Source organism: Paramormyrops kingsleyae, chromosome 20, assembly GCF_048594095.1.
Source record: "Paramormyrops kingsleyae isolate MSU_618 chromosome 20, PKINGS_0.4, whole genome shotgun sequence".
Lineage (NCBI taxonomy): Eukaryota > Metazoa > Chordata > Actinopteri > Osteoglossiformes > Mormyridae > Paramormyrops > Paramormyrops kingsleyae.
Window position 1 is genome coordinate 7212413 of NC_132816.1, and position 13816 is coordinate 7226228.

Below are 13816 nucleotides of genomic sequence, written 5' to 3' on the forward strand. Positions count from 1 at the left end.
GCAGTCGTTAAAAAGCAGAAACGACAACCAACATGAAATCACCAACAAACTACATCTATCCATTTTTTTTTGCAAAATACATTCTGCTTTTCAGCTGTACGATTTCAGGACAGAGAACATTACGGCTTTTTGGCTGAGGGTGTTAGAGTTGCTGCTGTTAACACTAATGGCACATTAGCGCAAACAGGAGGGCTGCATACGCCGAAGTACGTCCTGTTTGATGTTCATTGGCATGGGAATCGGTAGTTCTAGTATTAAATGGTTCCAGGTGACCCAGTTGGTAATGCATAATCTTCGTAGGTAAGGCAGCTTACTTTAAATGACTTGATTTGGTCTCCAGGCAGCGGTGCGGCACGAGGCTTGTAACGGCCTCTACAAGCTCTCTCTGTCGGGGCTCGAGGGAGGCGAGTCCATCAACAGGTCCTTCCTGCTGCTGGCCGCTTCCACGCTGCTGAAGTTCCTGCCCGACGCCCAGGCGCTGAAGCCGCTGCGGGTATGTATGTGTGCTCAGCTCGCTGCGGGTCTTCAGGCGTGACCTCTGCCGCTCCCACCGACTAACCACTGTCCAGGCTGAAGTAACTTCATCCTTCTGAAGGCTGTACGTTTGTAGAAATCTGGACAAGGTGGACACACTCAGCCTTTCAGGGCACCTGCTGTTCTAATCAGTGATGTACTTCCCTTTCTGTTAGCTATTCTATATTTTCACGCTTGCTTCCCCCCCCCCTGCTAAATACCGGATTCAGATCTTGCTATTTAATAATAAACTGAAGCAGGTAGCTTGGCGTTAACACCGTTCATTTAGTAATGTTGACCAGTGTCTTTGATCATGATTGAACCATGTTCCTCGAGGGGCCTGCAGTCCTGTGTTTGCCTCACCGGTGTGGTAAATGTCATTTGAGTCCATCGCCATAGAGAGCAGAGTCTGTGTGATCACAGGCCCCACGCTTGACGTTCCTTGATGTAGGGCTCCCTTGCTTTAGGGATCTGACCATGACTGTGTATCTGCGTGTGTCCAGGTGGAGGATTATGAGGAGGAACCTCTTCTGAGGACGGGGTGCAAGGAGTATTTCTGGCTGCTCTGTAAGCTGATAGACAACATCCACGTCAAGGATGCCAGCCAGGTACTGCTGTGTCTGCTGGGGGTGATCACATGACTTCTTGTGCCGTATCGCTGTAGGCTTTGAGCTGGGCTGCATAAGAGGGACCATAATTCATATTGAGGGGCCAGCATAATCAGCCAATGACATGTTTTGACTCCCTGAGTGACAGGGGTGGGGGCCAGTCAGCTTTCAGCTATGGCCGGTGCCCCTTTGGCCCCGTCCCTGTATATGCCTTTAATTCCTCGTTTCTGAATTAGCCAGGTTTTACTCCATTTCCTTCACATTTGCTTTTTGTGTGCTTTAGACCACGCTACTAGATCTGGACGCCTTGGCGAGGCACCTTGCCGACTGCATTCGCAGGTGAGATCCCCTTCTCCGAATGGCCGCGTTTCCACTCCCGGGATTCAGGAGGCCCCACCTCCCCTTTAACGCCCCTATGCCCCGCCCCACATCCCCTTTAACACCCCTATGCCCCGCCCCACATCCCCCTTAACGCCCCTATGCCCCGCCCCACCAGCCGGGAGATCTTGGACCAGCAGGATGGGACCATCGAGGACGACGGGCTCACGGGGCTCTTGCGGCTGGCCGCCAGCGTCATCAAGCACAAGCCGCCATTCAAGTTCTCGCGCGAGGGCCAGGAGTTCCTGCGGGACGTCTACAACCTGCTGTTCATGCTGCCCAGCCTGAAGGACCGGCAGCAGCCCAAGTGCAAGTCGCACGCGGCCCGCGCCGCCGCCTACGACCTGCTGGTGGAGCTGGTCAAGGGCTCCGTGGAGAACTACCGGCTCCTTCACAATTGGGTGATGTCGCAGCACATGCAGGGTGGGTCTTCTGTAGATATGCACCGTCTGCCTGTGACTGGTCCGCCAGTTTCACTTGCTTCAATCGCTTTTGCTTTATTGCCTCCGCAGCCTCGCACGCCCCGTACAAATGGGACTACTGGCCTCACGACGACGTGCGAGCAGAGTGCCGCTTCGTAGGCCTCACCAACCTGGGTGCCACCTGCTACCTGGCCTCCACCATCCAGCAGCTGTACATGATCCCCGAGGCTCGGCAGGCCGTCTTCTCGGCCAAGGTGGGCCTGCCGCCCCTCTGCTCCCTGTCCCCCTCAGCAGACCCGTCCCAGTGCTGCCGCTTCACCTGTTCGCAAGAACCTTGAAATTCCGATGCCGCAATTTGCGTGGTAGCGGACAAACAGCAGGGCGATAAGGAACAAGGTAGTGCAGCGTAAGGACGAGCGGGCGATGCGGCGGGGACCAGGGTGTGCAGACAGCCACAGCGGTAGGACAGTGTTGGTAAACTGCTGAAGTGGGAAATCAACGGCAGTGTGCGATATAATGCAGTTTAGTATTAATAATGATAACAATAATATTAGGGGTGCAACGGATTACAAAACTCATGGTTCGTATTGCAGTCACGGATCGGGGGGAGACAGATATAACTTTGTTTTTCGTTACTTAAAGTGCATAAATAACACTTCAAGCAAGGAGCTTCTAACACGCTCCGTTCACGTGAACTCTCACCAGCTTTGTCAGAACTTGTCGCTGCAGATCTGCGTGGTACGGTCCATTAAGGACATCATCATTATCTTTTTCTGTCTTGTTATGTTGAGATCACAACTTATTTGTCTCCTGATCTCAACACAGCTAAAGTTGTTTTCTCAAGATTACAAGTTATTTTCTTGAGATCACAAAATAAGTTGTCAACAGTGCTTGTCAAGGGAGAGAGGGAAGCGGATTCCAGTAGAAATGCTTTGGCTAATGCTGCTGAATCTGCAGTTTTTTTATTGCATTATCACCAAAAGCTAAAATTCTCCCCCATTTCTGAGGAAGTCTATGGACTTGTGCAGTATCGAGATTTAGGGAATTATTTAGCTGTAAAACTGTATTTCACACTATTATGGTTAAACTTTGTAATCTGTATGGACCCCACCTCATGGTTTGGCACGCATGTGAACCACGGACTACTAGTCTGTTTACCACTGAAATGCGGCGAGCGTGCAGATACAGGTCACCAAGCTTTGTTGATTTTATACTTGGGATTTCTGCATGGAAATCGCATTTATCCAAAGCAGTTCCATAAGTAAGTTATCTGAGTTTGGTCCGTTTTAACTCCCGGGGCCTTGTGATTTGTGTTTGTGGTTCCTATTTAATTACCGTTTGTCCCTACAGTATGCAGAAGAGATGAAACACAAGACGACCTTGCTAGAGCTCCAGAAGATGTTCACGTACCTCATGGTGAGAGCTTCGCATTGTGCCTTGTATGAGTGTCTGCCTCCTGCCTCCCCCATTTTCACTGGCTCCCTTGACCCAACCCACCCCCACAGGAGAGCGAGCGAAAGGCTTATAATCCACGGCCGTTCTGCAAGACCTACACCATGGACAAGCAGCCGCTCAACACGGGCGAGCAGAAGGACATGACTGAGTTCTTCACGGACCTCATCACCAAGATCGAGGAGATGTCTCAGGACCTGGTAGGTTTTGCTTTCTGTGAAGGTATTTCTGCAGGTCATTGGAGACCCACCTTTTTGCTGATTGGCTGGAGCAGTGCTTTCTTAATATCAGTAGGTGCCTGGCCAGTGGTCTTAAGTATTTCCAAAAGTGGGCTGGAATTGTGTTTTTGGACTCGCCTGCCTTAAAATCTTGGTCCTCCCCCCTTTCAGAAAAACACGGTGAAGACGCTCTTTGGAGGGGTCATCACAAATAATGTGGTGTCTCTGGTAAGGAATCTGCTTTGTTGTTTTTGGGCCTGGGAGACATCAGGATGATTAGGAATACAGCTTCAGGCTAAGATGTAAATCTTACTTTTCAGGACTGTGAGCATGTGAGCCAGACTGCAGAAGAGTTCTACACGGTCCGATGCCAGGTTGCGGACATGAAGAACATTTACGTAAGTCTGTCTCGTAGTTGATCCCCTTCAGCTTTCAGCCGGTTTTGTATGAAAGTATCGGTCCTTGACACCATATCTTCACACATTAATGAGCTGAAATTGAGGCATGTGCACTTTCTTGTATGTTCAAGACAATCTTTAAGAATTGTGGCAGCTTCATGGTGCTGTAGTTTGCCAATTATTCTCCACTAGATCTCCATGACCATTATTTTTGACACACAGACCACATTATATTAGGCAGTAATTGTTAAGTCCTAATTCAGTAATTTTTTGAGGAGTGTCTGTTTGTAGCTTGTTAGAGCAGAAGGAAAATGATTGGTTCAGAGAGAGAACCAATCAGATTGTAGAGGAGGTAGGTCTAAGCAACTAGAGGAGGCGGGACCAAGACATCTGATTAAACTCCAGTCCTCTGCAATCTGATTGGTTATGTCTCTGAACCAACCATTTTTCATTCTGCCCTCTTTTGTGTAAGTAAAACTGCCATGAGCAAGTTTGTATGACCTTTGGGTGTAGAACTTTCAAAATTATTTTGATGTAGTGCAAGTCTGCTATGTGTACTGGGATGGCAGTGCTTATCGTGGGTGATGTTTTACACAGGAATCTCTGGACGAAGTGACCATCAAGGATACCCTGGAAGGTGACAACATGTACACTTGCTCGCAGTGTGGGAAGAAAGTGCGGGCAGAGAAGAGGTGAGCTGGGGACACGGTGGACGACGATAATATCTCATCTCATTTGGCCGTGCTTGTTTTTTAGGGATCTGTCAGTATTCAGCCTTGTGTAAATCAGATATCTTGGTGTGGTTCGAGGTGTTTGTAGGTTTCTAGAACACACTTACCCAAACTGTTGGCTCCAATGAGTATTGTGTTCCTAACCCTAATCCCCCCGCCCTCGATTCCGCACCCCAAGGGCTTGTTTTAAAAAGCTGCCCCGGATCCTGAGCTTCAACACCATGCGCTACACGTTCAACATGGTGACCATGATGAAGGAGAAGGTGAACACGCACTTCTCCTTCCCGCTGCGGCTTGACATGACGCCGTACACGGAGGACTTCCTGATGGGCAAGAGCGACAGAAAGGAGGGTAAGTGTCTCTGCAGGCAGGCTGGTCTCACTCTGCCTTTCTTGGGGGGCCCAGATTAAGAATCACCATCGGGTCTCCGCCCCCGCAGGGTTCCGGGAGGAGGCGGAGATGAAAGCAGCAGAGAGCTACGAGTACGACCTCATCGGGGTGACTGTGCATACAGGCACTGCCGATGGGGGACACTACTACAGCTTCATCCGTGACATTGTCAACCCGCACGCCTACAGGAACAACAAATGGTATGTGCAGGTGACACTTTGGGGGGCCCGAGGACTGTGCTCTCAGACCCCGAGGGCTTACCATGTCCCTGTCCGCCTCAGGTACCTGTTTAACGACGCCGAGGTAAAGCCCTTTGATTCGGCCCAGCTGGCATCTGAGTGCTTCGGGGGTGAGATGACGGTAAGACTGGAGATGAAACACGGTGGGGGGGCCGCTGTTAGCGCTCAGGCTAACTCAACGGGATGTGAAGGACGTGATGGATGTGTAATCATGCTTAACTAGCAGGTGTGTGCTAATCTGGAGTAGCATGGAAAATCTGACAGGAACGCAAAGCCTGAGCTTCTTCAGATATTTGAGTTTTGTAAAGGGTAAAAGGGTATGCTTGTAAGCCAACGCAGTCTCTTAAAAAGTGTTTCTAATTTCAGACGAAGACCTATGACTCTGTTACAGACAAATTCATGGACTTCTCCTTTGAAAAGGTTGGTTGTCTCGACTGATGAATATATTACTCTTGAGCCTTGCTCTTAGTTTTCTTAAATTTTTTTCACCTGGTCTCTTCCTTCAGACCCACAGTGCCTACATGTTGTTCTACAAGCGGGTGGAACCTGAGGAGGAGAATGGGAAGGACTTCAAATTTGAGGTTTCTCCTGACCTGCTGGAGGTACTGTGGAGCTCACATTGTGTCTGGTGTGACTGATATCTTTAAAAAGGTTAGACATGTCTATCTGAACTAAAGCCTGGTTTCCTACCTGGAGTCACCTGACCCTCGGTGTCTCTCTTCCTCACCCAGTGGATCTGGCATGATAACATGCAGTTTCTCCAGGACAAGAACATTTTTGAGCACACCTACTTTGGGTGAGTGTACAGTTTTGCACCCTATAAGTTCCTCTACGGTGTCGTACCCCGTACGTCGCTCGCTTCCTCTACGGTGTCGTACCCCGTACGTCGCTCGCTTCCTCTACGGTGTCGTACGCCGTACGTCGCTCGCTTCCTCTACGGTGTCGTGCCCCGTACGTCGCTCGCTTCCTCTACGGTGTCGTGCCCCGTACGTCGCTCGCTTCCTCTACGGTGCCGTGCCCCGTACGTCGCTCGCTTCCTCTACGGTGCCGTACCCCGTACGTCGCTCGCTTCCTCTACGGTGCCGTACGTCGCTCGCTTCCTCTACGGTGCCGTACGTCGCTCGCTTCCTCTACGGTGCCGTACGTCGCTCGCTTCCTCTACGGTGCCGTACGTCGCTCGCTTTTTATACGGTGCCGTGCCCCGTACGTCGCTCGCTTCCTCTACGGTGCCGTACGTCGCTCGCTTCCTCTACGGTGCCGTACGTCGCTCGCTTCCTCTACGGTGCCGTGCCCCGTACGTCGCTCGCTTTTTATACGGTGCCGTGCCCCGTACGTCGCTCGCTTTTTATACGGTGCCGTGCCCCGTACGTCGCTCGCTTTTTATACGGTGCCGTACCCCGTACGTCGCTCGCTTTTTATACGGTGCCGTGCCCCGTACGTCGCTCGCTTCCTCTACGGTGCCGTACGTCGCTCGCTTCCTCTACGGTGCCGTGCCCCGTACGTCGCTCGCTTTTTATACGGTGCCGTGCCCCGTACGTCGCTCGCTTTTTATACGGTGCCGTGCCCCGTACGTCGCTCGCTTCTTATACGGTGCCGTGCCCCGTACGCCGCTCGCTTCCTCTACGGTGTCGTACCCCGTACGTCGCTCTCTTCCTCTACGGTGCTGTACCCCGTGCGTCGCTCTCTTCTTCTACGGTGCCGTACCCCGTACGTCGCTCGCTTCTTATACGGTGCCGTACCCCGTACGTCGCTCGCTTCCTCTACGGTGCCGTACCCCGTACGTCGCTCGCTTCCTCTGCGGTGCCGTACCCCGTGCGTCGCTCTCTTCTTCTACGGTGTCGTACCCCGTGCGTCGCTCACTTCCTCTACGGTGCCGTACCCCGTACGTCGCTCGCTTCCTCTACGGTGCCGTACCCCGTGCGTCGCTCACTTCCTCTACGGTGCCGTACCCCGTGCGTCGCTCTCTTCTTCTACGGTGCCGTACCCCGTACGTCGCTCGCTTCCTCTACGGTGCTGTACCCCGTGCGTCGCTCTCTTCTTCTACGGTGCCGTACCCCGTACGTCGCTCGCTTCCTCTACGGTGCTGTACCCCGTGCGTCGCTCGCTTCTTATACGGTGCCGTACCCCGTGCGTCGCTCACTTCCTCTACGGTGCTGTACCCCGTGCGTCGCTCTCTTCTTCTACGGTGCCGTACCCCGTACGTCGCTCGCTTCTTATACGGTGCCGTGCCCCGTGCGTCGCTCACTTCCTCTGCGGTGTCGTCGCAGGTTCATGTGGCAGCTGTGCAGCAGTATCCCCAGCACCCTCCCTGACCCCAAAGCCGTCTCCCTCATGACGGCCAAGGTGAGATGCTCGTCCGTGTGGATGCGAGCTCTGTAGGGCCCCTCCGTTGGGTTGCTCTTTATGCACATTCTTTAAGGGGCATTCTTTAGGGCTCCTCTTTGACTCTCTGAGACATCATGCCTGCTCTGTGCCTGAGATGTAGTGCTCTTTGTTACAGCTGAGTACGTCCTTCGTCCTTGAGACGTTCATTCATTCAAAAGAAAAGGTACCTTTCTGCTCATATTTTTTTTGCCATTCTGTTTAAGTGTAATCTTACCCATAAGCAAATATATTTGAATTTGCTTGGATCGGTTGCGTAACTCTTCTGCTGTAAAGCACATTAAGAGCCTGGGACACTTGAGGATGAGGGGATTGTAACCGGCCTGTTCTTCCTCTGATAGCCCACAATGCTGCAGTGGATTGAACTTCTCACCAAGCAGTTCAACAACAGCCAGGCGGCCTGTGAGGTAACCCACCTTGACTTGTCTCACTTGCCGCGTTCCCTCCCACCGGCTGTGCTCATGGCAGAGCTGACCCTCTCTGTTCCGTCTCCACCCCCCCCCCCCTTTGTCTTTAGTGGTTTTTGGACCGGATGGCGGACGACAACTGGTGGCCGATGCAAATCCTTATCAAGTGTCCCAATCAGATCGTGCGGCAGGTAACCCCTCGCACGTGCATGCTTGCGTGTGGGTTTCTGCGGGGAGTCACCCGGACAGATAACGACAGCCCTTATCCTCCCCAGATGTTCCAGCGCCTGTGCATCCATGTCATCCAGAGGCTGCGGCCGGTTCATGCCCACCTGTACCTTCAGCCTGGCATGGAGGATGGGTATGTTCATCTCTGCTCGCTAGTCTGTCTTTCTGTCCATCGGAGGGTAGATCATATGGTCGGTGCTGTCAGTGTCCATGTCAGAAACGGCCGTTTCCGTTAGTGACACAGGGTCGTGATTTAGCCGACCGCCTATGGGGCTTGGCGATGGTGCTCTCATCCTCGGCGTCTCCCCCTCCGTAGCTCCGATGACATGGACGGCCCCGTGGAGGACATCGGCAGCCGCTCCTGCGTGACGCGCTTCGTCAAGACGCTGCTGTCCATCATGGAGCACGGCGTCAAACCGCACAGCAAGCACCTGACCGAGTACTTCGCCTTCCTCTACGAGTTTGCCAAGATGGGCGAGGAGGAGGTTCGTTAACAGCCCCGCCCTGTTCCCGTACTTTAAATTAGCTGCTACGTAACTGACTTTGACAGCTCGCACAAACGTGCCCCCTACTGCTCTTAACCCCACATCACAAGGAGGCCGACATTTTTGTTTCCATCAACAGAGTCAATTCCTCCTGTCCCTACAAGCCATCACCATCATGGTGCATTTCTACATGGGCACTAAGGGGCCTGAGAACGTAAGTACTACTTCCGAGGATTGTTTTCTTCTCATATCCTCCCACAGCTTTAATGTGTGTGTACCTTCAAAACTTGTCTCCTAGGTCAGAAAATTGGGTTATGGGTTACTCGTGACTTTAAGGATGTCTTTAAAGCCAATTTCTCTTCAGTAATGTGCCATTTAAGACGATACCTGGAGCCCTGGGACCAATTGCCACTATCATTTGGTGGTAGAATCAGTTCTGTCAAAATCAATGTCTTGCCTAAATTTTTTATATTTGTATCAGTGTATTCCAGTTTAACAAAATCCTTCTTTCTGGAATCAGATAAATTGATATCTGGATTTATCTGGAATAAAAAAGCCCTGTCCTGCTAAATAAGCCAGAGTCTGACCATTTAGTTGCTTTGAATTGTGCCGTTGCTCTTCTCTGGTGGTTTGATCCAAACCATCCCCCAAAAGGAACCCCAGTTAAACGCTGGCCGGCTGCTTGTCCCCTATGTCTGTCTGCTTTCTGGAGATGCGGTTGTTCGTAGAGGGAAGAAGGTCCAAATGGCACGATTCAGCAGCCTAAAAGGCCGAGTGCAGTTTGTGATGTTCCATGCTATGGCCAAGGATGGAGTTAAATAGGAGCTATCTGGACACACTTTCGTTGATTCAGTATTTTAAAGTTAAAGTAGGCATGTTTACACTCAGTAGGGTTTGACTGCTCTGTCCATGGGAGGCGCTGCGTGAGTGATGGAGCTCTCGCAGAAGACTCCTGTTCTTGGCTCTACGTTCATCCCTCAGCTGAACCTCAAGTCCTGGTCTTCTCCCAGCCACAGGTCGAGGTGCTCTCGGAGGAAGAGGGCGAGGAGGAGGATGAGGAGGAGGACATTCTCTCCCTGGCGGAGGAGAAGTACCGGCCGGCGGCCTTGGAGAAGATGATCGCGCTGATCGCTCTGCTGGTGGAGCAGTCTCGCTCTGAGAGGTTTGCACCATTCTCCATGACTCTCTGATGGTCCTGTTAGATTCTCCGCTGCTGGTTCACCAGCTTGGTGCTCGGGGCATTAGGTGGACGTCCCCAGTGTAGCCGTGTTCCCTTTCTTTGTATGTGATCTATTGATGGTTCATTTTGACTGCATACCCCTCATGTGAACCTTTCCTCCGGCCTGCAGGCACTTGACCCTCTCCCAAAACGACATGGCGGCACTGACCGGCGGAAAGGGCTTCCCCTTCCTCTTCCAGCACATCCGAGACGGCATCAACATCCGGCAGACCTGTAACCTGATCTTCAGCCTCTGTCGCTATAACAACCGCCTGGCGGAACACGTAGGCTCCTCCCCATTAATCGTCGCTTGTCTTGTATTTTGTTGCTGGGTGTTTAAAGGGCTGGGAGCTCCAGCCTCGTGCTGCTGGCCTTCATTTCAGTTTCCATGTCCAGCAACACCAGCTAAGGAGTAGTGCCTCTATTGACTGACCTGATTTTATTGAATGGGGCCTCTTCCATTTTTGTCCATACATGTAAAACGGCTTGTTTACCTTGCAGATCGTCTCCATGCTCTTCACTTCCATTGCGAAGCTCACCCCTGAGGTAGGTGTAGGGTCTTTACAGAGATGTGTGTGACTTAAGGATCTATCTGGGTTTCCTGTATGTCGCGTGGGCAGTGAAGAGGGACCGGCCGTGCCTGGGGATCAGCAGCAGGCATTGAGGCCGGATCACTGTCTTTGGGCTGCATGTGGCCTGAGATGTTCTGTGGGATGTTGATCTTTTTGATCTATTTTACTTGCCGCCTCTGTTCCTTCAATGTGTGTGTGTGTCTCTCTGCTCCCCCTTCCCCAGGCTGCCAATCCATTCTTTAAGCTGCTCACCATGCTGATGGAGTTTGCCGGCGGCCCCCCCGGAATGCCCTCTTTCGCCTCCTACATCCTGCAGAGGATCTGGGAGGTAAGCCTAGGGGCACTGCATGATGGGTCTGGGGTGCAGTGTTTCCCAACCCGGTCCTCGAGGACCCCCTGCCGGTCCTTGTTTTTGCTCCCCCCCCCCCCCCCCCAGCTCCCTGCCAGATAGTCAACATTTTTGCTTCCAGCAGGGAGCTGGGAGGGAGCAAAAACAAGAAACACTGGAATAGCGATCTTATGGCGTGGCCCCCCTCCCTGAACCCAACACCCGCAGGTCCTGGGGTTTCTCGGCGCCCTGCTTGGTGGCACCCACCTCCTCGCCCGTTTCTCTGATCCCATCCGGTTCCGTGTGCCCTCCAGGTGATAGAGTACAACCCCTCGCAGTGCCTGGACTGGCTGGCGGTGCAGACTCCTCGCAACAAGCTGGCCCACAGCTGGGTGCTGCAGAACATGGAGAACTGGGTGGAGAGGTTCCTGCTGGCCCACAACTACCCGCGTGTGCGCACATGTACGCCCCCTCCGACTGCACCCGACCCCTAAACCTCTGCATCCTCCTCTGGCAGGAAATAACAGGGTGTACATGTCACACCTCACTGGATTTTTTAAATCCGCTTCATCCAACAAAATATTTTAAGCATACAGAACTTTCAAGATTCAATTTTGAAATGAACAGAATAATAAATCAATTAGAAATTCTGCCAGGACAAAAACTTAGGCTAGGGCTAAAGAGAGTTTCAGAATCCAAGTTCATTTCGTATCAGTGGATTTTTATATGGGGGTGGGGAGTTTTTGTGTCCGAGCTGTATAGTTAAATGCTCTCCAGTAACTGGGCAAACTTGTATCACAATCAGCACCCCTATGGGAGCTACCAAACTGGGGAAGCTGTAAAGCAGTGGTGTGCAGTCTTGTCCAAGGTCTGTTGTGTATGTGGGATATCGCTGCAACTCCCTAATTATATTACTAATTAGAGGACTGATTGGCTGAGGAGTCCTCACACCTGGGTTTGAACAGCTGACCTAAAGGTTATCCCAAAAACCTGCATACACACCAGCCCTTTGTGGATAAGATTTGCCCACCCCCCCCACACTCTAAAACCTGATGTGAATGGTCTGCATTTCTCCCCCCCCCCCCCCCCACTAGCTGCGGCCTACCTCCTGGTGTCCCTGATTCCCAGCAACTCCTTCCGGCAAATGTTCCGCTCCACGCGTTCCCTGCACATCCCCACGCGGGACCTCCCGCTGAGCCCCGACACCACGGTGGTGCTGCACCAGGTCTACAACCTGCTGCTGGGCCTGCTGGGCCGGGCCAAGCTCTACGTGGACGTGGCTGTGCACGGCACCACCAAGCTGGTGCAGTACTTCAGCTTCATGACCTACTGCCTCATCTCCAAGACCGAGAAGCTCATGTTCTCCGGCTACTTCATGGACCTGTGGAACCTCTTCCAGGTGCCGCCTGCGCCCAAGGCCCCGCTGGGTGAGGGACCCTCTGCTTACGTTCTGGATTTTTCTGATCCCCTTCTCTGCTCTCTCCATCCCTGCAGCCCAAGCTGTCTGAGCCGGCCATTGCCACCAACCACAATAAGCAGGCCCTGCTGTCTTTCTGGTACAACGTGTGTGTGGACTGTGCTGAGAACGTGCGGCTGGTGGTGCAGAGCCCTGTGGTCACCAAGAACATCGCCTTCAACTATATCCTGGCCGACCACGACGACCAGGAGGTGGTGCTGTTCAACCGCAGCATGCTGCCTGCCTACTACGGCATCCTGCGCATGTGCTGCGAGCAGTCACCCGCCTTCACGCGTCAGCTGGCGTCGCACCAGAACATCCAATGGGCCTTCAAGAACCTCACGCCTCACGCCAGCCAGTACCCTGGGGTATGCTGTCCGGCTGTATCTGGTTCAGCTCCTGTTTGACCTTGTGCCATTTAGGTCCTGATATCTGTGACCTAGATGTTAATGATGTACTGTAGATCATGGACTCCATGGCACGCCATAGATGTTCCTTGAAATTCACACCACACACCCTGCGACTGGTTTGCACCCCATCCTGGGTTATTCCCTGCCTTGTGCCAGTAGGTTCTGGAGGAGTCTTCAGACCCCCGCAACCCTGCATAAGGCAAGCAGTGTAGAAGATGAATGAAACAAAAAATTTACAGTATCCCATTCCTGTACTAATTTAACTGAAGAATACAGACCGTCCTACTCATCTTTTTTAACGATATACACTCATAGCAGTTGTTCATTTTCGTGCCAGGAAATTAATATGATTCTTCTCGATCACAGGCCACTCAGCAACATCACAGTTGCATAGAAGTATGATTTCCTGTGAACAATTCTGTAAAAAGTTTCTGATCATTTCGGCTTCGTTAAACCAAGCCTGTGCTTTGAAGGCTTCTCAGAGGGGTGTAGGTGGAGGGAGAGAGAATCTCTGGCACTGCAGAAACATCTCCTGACTCCCGGTTTCCTGCCCCCAGGCAGTGGAAGAGCTATTCAACCTGATGCAGCTGTTCGTGGCTCAGCGGCCGGACATGAGAGAGGAGGAGCTGGAGGACATCAAGCAGTTCAAGAAGACCACTATCAGCTGCTACCTGCGCTGCCTGGACGGCCGCTCCTGCTGGACCACACTCATTAGGTCGGCCTCCTCTCTCTGCCCCCCCCTTCCCCTCTCTCTCACTCACCTACACACACTGTCTGCTCTATCTGCACCTTGATGTATTGAGCCCTGGTTTAAATCCGGACCTGTTCTCCTGCCTGACAGTGCCTTCCGGGTCTTGCTGGAGAACGATGAGGATCGCTTGCTGGTCGTTTTTAACCGAGGGCTCATCCTGATGACAGAGGTATTTGGAATCCTGTGTTTATGTACAAACGTAGCGAAGTAAAATTTAAACTGTAAAGCA

The 13816-nt window shown here is 52.3% G+C and overlaps 1 protein-coding gene across 2 annotated transcripts in view; it reads left to right on the forward strand.

The window, feature by feature from the left end:
• Nucleotides 1-13816, forward strand: part of usp34 (ubiquitin specific peptidase 34) — a 46053-nt gene that overhangs the window by 26644 nt on the left and 5593 nt on the right. For both annotated transcript variants that reach the window (XM_023824912.2, XM_023824913.2), the window contains exons 37-68: nucleotides 341-493; nucleotides 1017-1121; nucleotides 1405-1460; nucleotides 1618-1922; nucleotides 2012-2175; nucleotides 3272-3337; nucleotides 3427-3573; nucleotides 3763-3819; nucleotides 3912-3989; nucleotides 4587-4681; nucleotides 4899-5071; nucleotides 5160-5310; nucleotides 5392-5470; nucleotides 5716-5769; nucleotides 5856-5951; nucleotides 6081-6145; nucleotides 7617-7692; nucleotides 7850-7897; nucleotides 8073-8138; nucleotides 8249-8329; nucleotides 8414-8499; nucleotides 8683-8851; nucleotides 8991-9065; nucleotides 9862-10013; nucleotides 10201-10354; nucleotides 10572-10616; nucleotides 10866-10970; nucleotides 11285-11432; nucleotides 12065-12369; nucleotides 12465-12794; nucleotides 13394-13551; nucleotides 13678-13756. In XM_023824912.2, the coding sequence (XP_023680680.2) occupies nucleotides 341-493; nucleotides 1017-1121; nucleotides 1405-1460; nucleotides 1618-1922; nucleotides 2012-2175; nucleotides 3272-3337; nucleotides 3427-3573; nucleotides 3763-3819; nucleotides 3912-3989; nucleotides 4587-4681; nucleotides 4899-5071; nucleotides 5160-5310; nucleotides 5392-5470; nucleotides 5716-5769; nucleotides 5856-5951; nucleotides 6081-6145; nucleotides 7617-7692; nucleotides 7850-7897; nucleotides 8073-8138; nucleotides 8249-8329; nucleotides 8414-8499; nucleotides 8683-8851; nucleotides 8991-9065; nucleotides 9862-10013; nucleotides 10201-10354; nucleotides 10572-10616; nucleotides 10866-10970; nucleotides 11285-11432; nucleotides 12065-12369; nucleotides 12465-12794; nucleotides 13394-13551; nucleotides 13678-13756 (3921 nt within the window). The remainder of the gene's footprint in view (nucleotides 1-340; nucleotides 494-1016; nucleotides 1122-1404; nucleotides 1461-1617; nucleotides 1923-2011; nucleotides 2176-3271; nucleotides 3338-3426; nucleotides 3574-3762; nucleotides 3820-3911; nucleotides 3990-4586; nucleotides 4682-4898; nucleotides 5072-5159; nucleotides 5311-5391; nucleotides 5471-5715; nucleotides 5770-5855; nucleotides 5952-6080; nucleotides 6146-7616; nucleotides 7693-7849; nucleotides 7898-8072; nucleotides 8139-8248; nucleotides 8330-8413; nucleotides 8500-8682; nucleotides 8852-8990; nucleotides 9066-9861; nucleotides 10014-10200; nucleotides 10355-10571; nucleotides 10617-10865; nucleotides 10971-11284; nucleotides 11433-12064; nucleotides 12370-12464; nucleotides 12795-13393; nucleotides 13552-13677; nucleotides 13757-13816) is intronic.